Here is a 13,746-nt window from a genome sequence, read left to right on the forward strand (position 1 = left end):
AGTTAATCAGAGATAAAACTAAGCCACAGAATACCATGAAAACAAAACAAAAGTATCAAAACAGAATCAGGAATTAACAGTGAAAAACAATGCTATACCTAACGGCGTGGATCTACCAGTGGCGATTTGTTAGACCTGAGTCGTTATTTCGTAGTGGATGCTTCAAATAAAAACTTTAACGTTTCTTTAGGTCAAACTATAGCACAGCATTCAGAGAGCCAGCCAGAATAGCTGAGGGAAACTAGGAAGGCCACATGTGGAACTAATTACTCATGTAGAGGCTATGACAAAGAACATTTCTCCAGACTTTTCATGGGGGCTTCACTTTCAGGAAGTTGCTATAATTACTGTTCAAGTCTAGAGCAGCCTGCAAGCTGCTGACAGATCCAACAGACAGGAGAAGGAGGGAGAGAGAGAAGGAGTGAAAGAGAGGAGGGAGAGAGAGAGAGAGAGAGAGAGAGGGGGGAGGGAGGGGGAGAGAGAGAAGGGGGGAGCGAGAGAGAGGAAGAGAGACGGAGAGAGAGAGAGAGAGAGAGAGAGAGAGAAACTTATCTGCCCTTTTTGACGAGTGAAATACCAGAAAACAAAGTGCCACAGGAAAGCTCAAAAAGGTTTCCAAATGAGCTCTGCCTTCCAGTGTTCAACTTTCTGTTTACTATTTTATCTACCCTCTATCTTCAAATTACTTCTCTAGCCTGGGTCAGACAGTAAATTTGTACATCTACACTAACTCACTTTCAGTTGGCCACAGCCGAACTGTACATCTTGACTCTTTTTTTTTTTTTTTTTTTTACAGCTTTTCCATACTGGGGCCCACTTCCTGCCCAGTTGAGGAAAAAAATCTGGCCTGAAGATGAAATGACTGCTTAACGTTACACTAAAACATCTGGTACCATTTTATGCACAGACCCATGTCTGAGAGCAGGCGATTCTAGCGGTCTCTCCAGCGGCACAGCGCATACCCAAACCTCCCCAGGGTGACATCATCCCATATATGGACTCTCCAGCCCAGCCCTCCCCCTTTTCCTGGTCCTAAATTCATTGCCAGTTCCCCAGTCTGCAGCAAATGTGCCACGTCAAGACTGGAAATCACAGCCCTTGAGTGTGTCTCAGTCAGCGCAGCAGAATTCAGGGGGGAAAGCTGAATGCAACCCCTGGTGCAGGAAGGGAGGCTTTTCCTGAGGACCGGGAGAGGATTTTAAGTACATGGAAGGAAGCTTCTGGAGATCCTGCTCCGTCGCCCCAGTGTTCAGACTACCTGTTCAGGACAATGCCGTTGTACAGTAGTCTGCACATTGGTTAGACTGGGCAAGGGAGAGCAACGCCATGGACTGCTGGGGACAAAATGGGCTGTTTCCAAGGAGAAGACATTTGTTTGCTCCTTTTTTGAATCTCATATCCAGTGTTTTTCTTCACAGGTTTTGCACACTAGGGACCAAGAAGCCCTCGGGGACACTGCTGAGAAAAGACTGCCGAAAGGAAGACTAGCGGGTAAGGCCTTCTTGACTGCTCACCTGGTCTGTGACCAAGGGAACCTAGGTGGGGAGTCCATGATTTGTGTTAACATGCAAGGGAAACAGAGGTACATGTGTGATGGGTAGAGACGTGTTTAATTTTAAAAGAGCGAAAGTGTGTGGTATATAGCGATTCACTGTTTTTTTGGTTTTTTTCTGAAGATTGATAATTCGAGTGTTTTCTTAAGTGTAAAGGTTTTCCCACTTCAAAATGAAATATGAAAAAACTCACTCCAGACACTTAAGAATAGTTTAATGAGGCTACTTCTGAATTGTTTAATAATAATTCAGAGATTTAAAAACGTATATGGATGAAGGCTGTATGTGTAACTTTTAACATCCCAGGACTGAAGTCATTTTTCCCAAAGTAAAGAATACTTGCTGGTTTTTAAATGCTATATGGATAGTGCTTTTCTGAAGATTTCCTTCTATAATATAAACACCAGGAATAATAGTACCTAACAATAAAAGAAGAACCTGCCAAGTCTTGCCTACCAGACAATGCAGATGGGACTTGCCCAGAGAAGAGCGCCAACCCACAACTTATTGAGTCAGCAATTGAATAAATCAGGAAATAAAAATCTCTTATCTTCAGATACCCCTGTAAATATCTTTCACTTTTTTTTTTTTTTAAATCAAAGAGTAATTGATACTTGCTGCTCAGCTGAGCCCTCTTGCCTATAGCTTACAATGCTTCCACTTCTCCGAGCATTTAAAATGATAAGGCACTTTGTCTAGAAACCCACTGATAAAAAAGGAATTTGTAAACGAAGGCAGAAGTTTTCTTTGGTCAATTTCCAGCTGTCCTGGAGGTGAAGGAGGGTGGGAGAGGGGGAGGAAGGTGGGAGGGAAGAAAACCCTCAAGCTGAATGAAATCCTAATAGAGAAAATAATAGAGCAAGTCTGGATTGCAATGTGATCTGTGCTGAACTTTAGAAGTGGGTCCCTTAAAGAAAGTTCTGGAAAAATGTTATTGCCTCATCACTAATTTTCTTAACCCCCATTTAGTTCAATTCCCAAACAATTCTATATAATGAAAACATCTCTTCTACAGGGTTTGTGAAAAATAAATGTAATCTCTTTTGTCCTTTAAAGTTACAGTGGTTCCTGAACAAATTCTTTTCTAAGTTATACATTTTGCAACAATTCAAAAATTGACTCAAGTTCTCTTTAGCAAAATATTTTATTATAAAAGGTTCCCTAAGCTTTCTTTTGTCAAAACAACTTATTTTAAAAATTACCCTTCTGATCACCCCAAAATGTGTATAAAGAAAACATAAGTATTCTTATATATTCATGATTATTAGTTAAAATATACACAGCAAGGAGAAATTTAGCTACTTTCACTTAGATGATATAGTAAAGTCATCCTTTCATTTTCTATTGTGACTTGCAGAGTTCCATATTAACTATTTTTAGCAGAACAAATGAGACGTTAAAAATCTATATAGTTTCTTTTACATAAGAAAACTTTTAAAAAAGTAACTTAGAGGAGCTCATTTTTTCAAGAAATATATTTTTTCTAATTGATACAATTACTGAAGAAGAATAGCTAACAAGGTACTTTGGTAATGTTTAAGTTTTCTCACATTTTCTGGTTTTTTTTTTTTTTAACTCTAGAAATGATTACAGTTCATAATTTGCTTTCATTTAATGTATATTTAATTTCAATTTCTTTCTTCATGTTAAATGGTCTTTTTGTTTCAAAGAAATGAATCCCTACGGGTCCCTCACCTATTTTCTCCCTCAGGATGACTTTCAGTCTGGAGATAGAAGGGACAGAAGGGTGCCCCTGGCATAAGTACAAGAGTAGAAATATAAGAATTACTTTGTAAAAGGATAACCAAGGAGTTCCTGCACGTGCTTGATGTGGCTCTAGCGACTTATTTTTGAGGCAAACTTTTAACAAATGAAAAGGAATAGTACTTATTTTTCAATTATATGGGCTAAATTAAAGATCAAAAGTAAAAGCTCATTTTATAAAGCTCTGCTGAATGAAGGCAGGATTGTAGTTTATGCGCTGGTACACATGCCCACATTTATATACATTATAGCCGTATCTATATCCAGGTAAATTAGAAAAATGTTTAATTTTATTTTCATATTACTTTATAAGGAGATATACAAATATTTTAGGGATCATGGAATCTATTCCAGAGGAAACTAACCAACAGTGAGCATCTTCAACTAAAACTACCCCTGGATGTAATGGTAAGTGTAAGTATTAAAATTAAACATTATACATGGTCATGAAGAGAAATTGTTTCAGGGTCTGTCCAAACTACATTTCATAGAAATTTCATAATTATTTTTCATTTTAGCATGTGAACGATTGATAAATTGGACTAGGTACTGGGTTAAAAGGACTTTTCCGCCATCTAAGAGAAAGGAAGTTCAGAGCCTTAGCTTCAACACCATAATGTCTTAATTGGAAAAGGATCAATTGAAAACGGTGTACTTCAATTTTCAAACCCATTTTTCTTTTAGCCCACAGATCTCAAAATCAAAGAAAGATTGTTTACTATAGGACAAAGTTTCACGCTGATCACTTTCCTGTAGTTAGTCAATAGGCTTAATATCCTTCCTGCTTGGCATTCGGGCTTTCGGCCCAGATAATATGTTTATGTTTGTAAAAGACCAAAATATACTATCTACCCCCACCTCTAGCCTACAGACCACCCAAGTATTTCACTCTGTGGGAAATAGTTTAGACATAAAAATCCCAATGAAAGAATTCTTCCCACTTTTTTGGTTGAAGTCTTAAGCTGTTATAAGATATAAAAAGTACAACTTGGTAATGTAAAAAAATTCACTCATCCACAAGTGTCCATGCTCGCGAAAGAGACGCCAAGCTTTCACTTACTCTATAAGGGATCCGCTCTTTATAAACAATGCACTTTACCCTGCTCTAAGCAGAAAAGCCCACCCATCACAATAACGTCAAAATAATAACTAAGAGACCATCACTCAGAAATCCTGGCTTAAAATAACTGGAAGGTCAGGCTTTAACCTAAGACAGGAAATTCCTGAGTTAAGATAGAAACTTTCTTAATTCAAATCCCTTTTTACTTTCATGTTCTGTAAATTAAGGAGATATAAATATTTACCAATTTTCAAAGGTCTCTTATGAATAATTTTTGTCAGTTTTAATAGATAGAGATAACCAAGTAAATTAGGAAAATAATTAAATCTTCATTTTGAATTTTTTGACTTAGCGTGACAGCCAGTTTCCTGGAGTTGCTTTGGTTTAATTTTACTACAGAAGACTTAGAAGATAATTCTTTTCTTACATTTTTTTCCTTAAGAAATAAAAGACAAAAAGAAAACAAGGTATAATAACCATGCTAAAAATTACATAGTATGATAATAATACAAATAGCTCTTTTATATTTTAGCTAGTATTTTAAGTAATAATAAACTAATATCCAACCTATAATTTGGGAGATTAAAAAAAAGTCAATATGGTTTTCAGTCTTTCATCTTTTTAACAAGTTTAGGGGCAGGTTCAATATAACTATGAAGTGTGCATATGTCACATACTTACTGTAAGTGTGTTTTAAAAATCTATCAGAAACATAAAGTGTCCAAAAGCCTTATGAGTAGAACAATCATTTTCAGCGAGATTTTTTTTTCCCCCTGAAAAACTGTTGTGGTTTTTCTGGATCAAAAATTTTTTTATATCTTGCCTTAATAAAACTGTTTTATATTAAAGCATAACATACAAACTCACAAATATTTCTTTTTATTTTTTCAGGTTGCATGCATCATTCCTTTAATTGAGCAGAGTTAACTGGATCAAATTATTTATGGGAGAGAGAGGAAAAGTTATAAAGAATTTTAGTAATTTTTAATTTCCACCACTATACTCTTTGTAAGTGAATCACTCTATAATTACTTTCTGTTGCACTGAATGCAGCAACAGTAACACAATAGTATTTTAAGGCACTGGTTTTTGGCATACTCTAACCTTGTAGCTATTTAAATAACAGACAAGTTTACTCATGTTTATTATTCTGTCAAGGAAAAAAAAAGTTCCTTTACTCGGAAGTGATGGCCAGAAACAGAATCAGAAATTTACTTTCTTGAAATTACATAAGTACACACAAAATGGCACTTACCAGCTTTTGTTAAAACATTACCTTATCTAATCACTGCATAAAAGTCCAGATTTGTAGAAAATTGTCATTTTCTCAGTATCTAAAAACTATTTTGCTTTCCATTAAGTTTCTATTTGCTATTTTCTCAGAATTTTACAATTAAAGATAAATCACAAACTATTTGTTATTCTTAAAGTTCTTTGAGAAAATGTCTAATTATACAATCTGTGGACAATACTGTGTTTTTTGGTGCTGTGTTTTTTAAGAAGTCCTACTTACTGGAATTTTGACTATTTGGATATTTTTGTTTTTAAAAGGGGAGGGGAATTTGATTAATACTTCTACAAATGTGAATTGATAATTGATATTAAAATAGTAGAATTATTCTCGACTCACCAGAATTAAATTTTGTATCTGCATATTTAACACTATTAGCTCATATAAATTATAGAAAATTTTTCAAAGTATCTGGTTTTAATTTTTTGGATATGAAATGAATTTGCCTTTTCTGCCTTTTCTTAAGGTACTATTTTGTAACTATGTTGCACTAACTATATCCAAAACACATTCTGAGCATCACTGTGAGTAACAACCTTCCAGTTTATACCCTTTTGATTCACAGCATGTCCCTGTAGTTAATTAAGAGGTGGATAACTTAAGCTCACAACTGCCTTTAATTTTATTTCACATCCACACTTAGAAACTTTGCATTTAAAAGGAAAATGAGACATTTAAATCGGTTCCTGTTGTTTAACATATAATTGGTAAAAACATATTCCCTTGTAAAATCCTATTATCAAAGCATCAGATACCAAAGTCAGCAGCTTGGGTTGCCAAATACATTAGGCTCATTATTTTGAAAAGGGCTGCTGTTTCCATGTCAATGATAATTTTCTTTTTCATGGGCAAGGTTATTGTACTTATCTACTAAAAGAAACATGTATAAACATAGTTTTTATCTTTAACTTCAGTATTAAAATATGCAGTTTTTTGCAAAGAGGAAAAACATCTGGTTCAATTACTCTGAACTCTGACTACATGTGGGCCAGTACTAATATGAATTGGATTTAAGAAAAAACCTTGTGTTTAATCTCTTTTTTTCCTAAAATTTTAATGTGAGTTTTCTGTTATGCAAATTATCCATGTTAGCACATTTGGAACAAATGTATAAATGTACTTTCTGAATAAAGTCAAAAGTCTAACGTGTTTTTAGTTCCATAATGTTTTAATGTTTAATTATATTGTGTATTTTTCTCCCTTTCCCCTTACTCTCCAAAATCACCAAATCTGGAAAACAGGCTGATTGTATCTGTCTATGAGCAAAGGAAACCTGAAGGAACCAAGGGCCTGGCTGGACAGAGTTGTCATGTGTCTGCCTGTCTACACTTGCTGTGCAGAACATCCGCTCACCTGTACAGCAGGCACAGACAGGCAGTCACATGACAACCCAGCCTGAATGACAACCAGCCATTGAAAGAAAGCAGCCCTCACACCATAGCATCTACACCAAGAGCTACAACCAAAATGAGGGGCTTGGGGCCTGGGGCTTTAATCTGTTGGTTTAATACTTAACTCATGTATTATTTTATTTTGATTCAAGTATTAAAACCCACCAAAAGTAAAGTGAGTGGTGCCTATGAAATATAATAAAACCCATTTCTGAAAATGTTCCTGTGCATTCTATAGTTCTCTTTTCCTAATTGTTGTCAGTAAATCACTGTCCTTGACATTTATTGTACACAGCTTTGCAGTACCCTACATCAATATAGAAACTCAATATAACAGAACAATATAACTTCAGTCTGATGCTCGACAAAGAAAAAATTATTCTAAGAATTCTTGTCCATAAACTAAATATGGTTTTCTATGTCATGATTTATTTTTAAGGGGATAGGGTGGAAAGACAGACGAAAAGGGAGGAAAAGAGTACTCCAAAGGATCAACTACTTTGAGTTACCTCTGCCAGTCTGGGTCTGGGTAAAACACAGTGAAAAGACTACTATTTCCAACATAATGTTCAACTATATTAAAACAATAGCTTCTCCTCTTTTGACACATGGAAAGTTGAAACTTTGATACTTCCACGCGTCATGGTATACATAAATTTATGACTGCGTCACTCTTTCATTAAGAAGGCACTTATGCTACAGATGCTACAGTTTTAGGAGTAGAATTTACAAAGCCAACACATTCACTTGCAACCTATGCTTCCATCACTATAAACTTTCAAGATCTTGAGATGTTCAGGCAATTCATTTATCTTCAGAAGCGTAAGGAAAGTGGTTAATGCACTTGAAATGTATATTTTGCCACATCTTTTGAGAAAATATCCAAACTTCAGTTTATGCACTGTTGACTGGAGTGAAATGATAAGGGATGGCTTTTGTCTATGAATATCTTAAATACTTAAGGGTAAAAGGTGGGAAGATGGATACAATTAGAAATGTGTCAACTTTTATTTAGTTCATTAACATGTTTTAGCTTCAGTATTTAAAATTAATTTTCAACTTTCTTAGAAAGATTCTGGTCAAGCTTAAAAAAATGTAACACAAGGGTACTCAAAACCATTTCTTCACATTTAATTCCTAAACACTTTATGTATGTATTCTAAACTAAAGCAAACTATTTTTCATTCAGCTATTTTATTTTTAAAATGAAAGTCTGTCTTAAGGCTAAGAGCCCAGTGAGTTTCAAATTTTCTGACAATGATATTTTAACCAAACTTGACATTATAGTTTTTTTAATTAAAAAAACTGAATGATGGGGCAAAACTACAAAGCAAAAATATGATCAAAGTTAAATTTCTCTCATTTAAACAATCTTGTCTTATGGCAATATGTCATCTGCTAAAATTCATCTCTGCTTCTGCAAGATACATTGTGTGATGCAGATTTTTACGTTAAATAAAAGTTCCATTACTAGCAAATAAAGTCCTAAACAATACTCACAAAATGTAGAATATAAACAGGAAGACAATATAAAAATGACTCACAGAATATCGACATCGTTCTACCCAATCTTAAATGCCTTGTACAACCTGTTGCAAATGCTGCGTATGAGAGTTCACGTATGGAATTATTCTACTGGACCCTGTAAGGCAGTCTCAGGAGAGTGCTTGATAGCTCCCAGAATGAGACAATGACCTAGCCAGAACATTAAGGAGACTACACCCGTCCTTCAGACTCCAAAGGGAAAGCTAGGACGGCAGCAGAGTCATCCTAAAGTGAGACTCTCCAGGATAACATTTTCAACATTTTTCCTTAAAACATAAAGTTAACACGTTTTTTGTGAAATATTTTTTACTCAATTTTCAAAAAATGCTTAAAGAATGTTTTGTATGTATTTTAAAGTCATTAAATAAGGCACATTTAAAAATTTTCTCTTCTGGGAAAGGGTAATATAAAGGTAATATTGCTCTTCCAGGATAAACTTTTGAGTAGGACAAATAATGCATATAGGGGAGTGGGTTTGAATCTAAATTCATTTTTAATAAATTTGGAATAGGATTTGCCATTATGGTTTATTGAATAAGTACTCTTTTTTCAAAGTTATAAATCTTTAGATAATGCTAGAACATGGAAATATTTGTATGAATAATTCTATATTAAAAAGAATAACATCAGATAGTTTATGTATGTAAAAAAATACACAACTATGATCATGCAGAATTTTAAGTAATATAAGTAGATTAAAGTTCAATATTTACTGGGACTTTTGTGAAAATACCTAAGTTTTGGCTAACTAAACAACTTAACGAAGGAGTGTGAATAGTGTTCACAGGGTCAATGCTGACCTTCTCCACCACAGGGAGTGTGCAGATCTGGTAGGAAATATGTACAATCTTAAGAGTATAAGTGAAACTAGAAAGAGAGCTGAATATTTCTATAACTTCTTGATCTCACAACTTTGGTCATCCAGGGATATAACTGTCATTTTGTTTCCTATTTCTGAAATTACATTTGTCATTTGTTATTGTTACAAAATAAAAACAATGCTAAGTAAATATCCCTATAAGGGAATTATATAATCTCCTTATCAAGTTATCCAAACACTTCAACCCACAAAAATGAGGCCTGTAATTTCTTAAGAGTCCAAAGAATGTCCTTATTTCAATGCAGATGTTGGGTTTTCCTCACTAGTATAAGGTTAGTAGATTTCCACTGGAAACGCCTATGTTGCATTCTGCTTGCCTAGGAGTAGCTCATTATGATTTAAATCTTTACACACTGTGCTATAGAAATAGAATAAATATTGACAAAGTGCTTTTATTATACATAAATTAAGAGTCCCCTTTCTTCAGAGATTTGAATTATCTCTTAAAATTTGCACATTTATGTACTTTTAAAACAAATTTCTCATTGGTTTTAAGAAAAAATAAGCTCTTTTCTACTTGACTCAGAGTCTCCCAGTCTCCTAAAATTCACATTTTAGACATAAGTTAAAGAAAAGCCATCATTTTTTTCAAGTCTGATTTTAAAGTATTAATGTAAAATTATCTAGATTAAAAATCCATTTCAAAAACCTTTTGATGTGATAGTTTCTGTTTTATTCTCACATCTTGCTTTTTACTAAATCCCTCTCCAAAACTGTACAACATATATGGGCAATGTATGAAAACAACATTGGGAAATTAATTTTCTGTTTAAATGATTTTCAATCCAGGAAGTCACATTTATATAATCAGAGGATAAAAAACAAACAAACAACAACAACAACAACAAAAACCAAAACCAAAACAAAAAACCACTAACCGTCAATGATGAAAATTAACAAAATTTAAGACAATTTAAGACAATCTACCTTTAATGGTAATTTTATTCTATAATTCAATAATTTAATTTTGACACTTGATATGCCAGGATGTGATTAATTATTATGCTGCATTTATTCATTCATTTGCTCAGTGACACCTTTATTCAATCAATATTTAGTTAGTGCCTCCTATCAGTGCTGTGTTCCCTAGTGGTAGAACAGGGAACAAACAATGGCTCCTGGTCTCAAGAGGCTTACAGTTTGCTGCAACTCTTAGCATGTGTGATGAGTTGTTCATGTCAATTTTCACCTTCCAAAAATGTCTCTTAAATCCATTCATTTTTATCAAATTCCAACAACTCACCCCAGCCCAAGCTACCATTATCTATGCAGACCACAATAGATGTAGAAAGCGATAGCTTTCTAGTAACTCCCCAGTCCAGTTTTGCCCTCTTCCAATCCATTCTCCACAAGGCAACCAAAGGAATCAGTAAATAATTCAAATCTTATCATGTGACTCTCCAGCTTAAAAACTTCAAAGACTTCTCATAATTCTTAACATCAAAATCCTCATCTTTAGAGTACCTTTCTCTTTTTGTTCCAGTCACACTGGACTTAATTACACTCCTTAAATTCATCAGGCTCATCCTGCCTCAGAACGTTAACACAAACCTTCTCTGACCACCCAGTGTAAAGTACCCCCTACCTGTGTCCTCTATCCCAGACACTCTATGTCAACTCATCACTGGCTTTATTTTCTTCCTAGCCTGTAATCAGTATCTGATAGGTTTTCCTATTCATTTGTATGTTTGCTTTATTGGGAAAGAGTCTTCATAAGAATAGGTACCATAAATTCCTTGCTAATCATTTTATCCTTAGTGATTAGGACACTGCCTGGTACATAACAAGTGTTCAGAAAGTAATTGTTGGGAAATGTTCAGATGATTAAGAACATAGCACTGACACTTAGCACATAGCTAAGTTACTCATTCTCTTTGAGCCTCAATTCTTCATCTCTAAAATGGAGAATGTAAATAATGTGCTCAGTGAACTATAAATACTCAATAACTGTTAGTCATTATGGTGACGATCCTCCTCATTAAGATCATCACTGAGTTTGAATTGTGGTTGCAAGTAGCATTCCCCCTAGTCATTATACTTGCTTAAATCATGAAGGCCAGCTTTCAGTCTCAGTGATGATCTTAATGATGAGAACTTCCTATCTTGTTTCTTGAGGAAAAAGAAACAGAAGCTAGTGACTCAATCATAGCTGTGTGTAGCCCATAAATTTGCTACCTTGAACTTAAGTGTTCTGCACCCTCACCACCAGCTACTTGCCTGGACCATGGTCAGAGTTTCCAACCTGGTCTCCCTTCTTCCATGCTAGCCATCCCCACTCCCTCCACACATCCACCCCATCCCACTTATTATGCACAATCCAGCAGCCAGGGTAATCCTTCTAAACCATCAATCCAATCATGTCACAACCTGTTGGAATACTCCAGTCATTTTCAATTATCCTTGTAATAAAATCCAAATCATTGGGTAGGGACTGATAAGGTCCCCATCCACTGGTACCTCTGATTTTATCTCCTGCCTTTCTCCCCCACTGTTCCTATGTTACAGTCACAAACTTCCTGCTGGATCCCATCTCCAGGGTTTTTACACTTACTGCTCCCTGTACCTGGAATATTCTTCAGCAAAATCTTCTGCACAGTGCATCACCTCAGTCTCTGCTCAAGTGGTACTTCCTTCCAATCACTCAAACCTAAAGACCCCTCCCCTATCACTTTCTAACTCAATGCCCCATTTTATTTTCTTAGGAGCATTTACTATCTGATATTGTATTACTATTCTACTTGCTTGTTAGCTCCATAGAGCAGTAACTTTGTCATTTCCTCTTTCTTAAAATGATCTAAATGGATAAAACTACACTTTCCTAGAGTTTCTTCATCTAAATAATTCCATTTCAAGGATCATTTCCACTCTCCCCTGACCCCAACGACCTTCTACACTATACCCTGGTTATACACAGCACACAGAGTGGGACTGTTCATGGCACTTGGTTAATATTATAAGTGTGCATATTTATTTTCCATCTGTTGTAATCAAGTACTCATGAGGAAGCTACAAGGGCAGTGATTTTGTAAAGAATTATCCTGAATCTGGAGGAGAGGAGATGAGCCAATAACCATGAGCTCACTTCACTTCAAAGCTTCTTCCTTCCCTACAGGGAGCATCCTATACCTTCCAATGGACTTATTTTCAGGACTCACACAGCCAGACTAACGCCACACTCCAACAGCAGTAGCTACTCCAGAGTCTTCAGTGTCTCTGCTGCTAACACCCAGGAACATGTCAACGATGAGATGCCTGGAATTCATCTTCATAAGTCCTCTGTGGGATGAGGTTGGCTTGGACAACTCCAGGCATCTCTGAGATTCTTGCCTTTATTTGTGGTTGAAAGCATAGGCTCTGGAGCTCAACAGCCTGGGTTCAAATTTCTGCTTTGCCACCAACTAGCTGTGTGATTTTGGTAAGTTTGTTATCCTCACCAAGACTAAATGTTCTGCAATAAGGAAAATAGTCCTGTAAAAAAGACTTTTAAAAAAAAAAAGTTTTGTTTTATTTGTAGTTTTCTCATCAACAATAGGAATAGTAGTAGTTAAGGCTGAATATGGTTAAATGAGTTAATTAATACATATAAAACACTAGCCATCATTATTATGATTCCTTAGTAAAATATTTTCTGTGGCCTTGTATAACTGAGAAAGGTCCCAAGGTTTACATGTATTTAAATGCACATAAATTATCATCTAAATCCTTGGAGTGAAAATATATCTAATAGAAGGTACCTTATTACAACTGAACAACAAAGAAGATCATCTATTTAGTGATTTTTACATCTAGGGGAGTGTCTCTGAGCTCCTCAAGCTATGTTAAAACTAGAGCTTCCCACAGAATGACAGAGATAGTTAAGCAGCCAGCACCGGAAAGAAACCATTGCTAACCCTCATACTATCACAATGACCAAATCTACTTTTGACTTTGGTCAATGACATACAAATTTAAATACAAGCTCTTAAATAGTATTTTGTTTGGACATTTCTACAGGATTTCATTTCCCTTATTGCAGAAAGTTTAGGGGCAATCAACCAATCATCCAATATTTTTCAACACACTATTACACACAGAGCTCTTGAGAAATGAAATGTACTATATAAGACATGAAACTTTTCCTCCAAGGAATGACAAAGGCACCCTGTAATGCTTTCAAAAGATGTCAGGCCAAGGTAGGAAAAACCTTTAACTTTGAAATACATGCCCTTCATGGCCACATGTAATTGAGAATCTCACCTGTACATTGTTTTGCTATCATGAGT

The 13,746-nt window shown here is 35.2% G+C and overlaps 1 protein-coding gene and 1 long non-coding RNA gene across 15 annotated transcripts in view; one reads left to right on the plus strand and one right to left on the minus strand.

Annotated features, from left to right (window-relative positions):
* The window catches only part of DNM3 (dynamin 3), a 566,482-nt gene that overhangs the window by 274,157 nt on the left and 278,579 nt on the right, over nt 1-13,746 (minus strand). For 2 of the 13 annotated variants that reach the window (XM_031662816.1, XM_031662808.1), the window contains one exon: nt 6,598-12,932. The exons of 10 other annotated variants lie outside the window; for them this stretch is intronic. In XM_031662816.1, the coding sequence (XP_031518676.1) occupies nt 12,924-12,932 (9 nt within the window). In that variant the 3' untranslated portion in view covers nt 6,598-12,923. Of the gene's footprint in view, nt 1-6,597; nt 12,965-13,746 lie in introns of those variants that run through there. One more of the 13 variants, XM_031662801.1, reaches the window with a different exon arrangement.
* LOC101026740 lies at nt 846-7,281 on the plus strand. Of its 2 annotated transcripts, XR_640917.4 has the most exons (3): nt 846-1,491; nt 3,651-3,725; nt 5,269-7,281. It is a non-coding gene; the product is annotated as an uncharacterized LOC101026740 (long non-coding RNA). The 2 variants fall into 2 exon arrangements; XR_004181957.1 differs by having other exon boundaries at nt 846-3,725.

Source organism: Papio anubis, chromosome 1 (genome assembly GCF_008728515.1).
Source record: "Papio anubis isolate 15944 chromosome 1, Panubis1.0, whole genome shotgun sequence".
NCBI classification, from domain to species: Eukaryota; Metazoa; Chordata; class Mammalia; order Primates; family Cercopithecidae; genus Papio; species Papio anubis.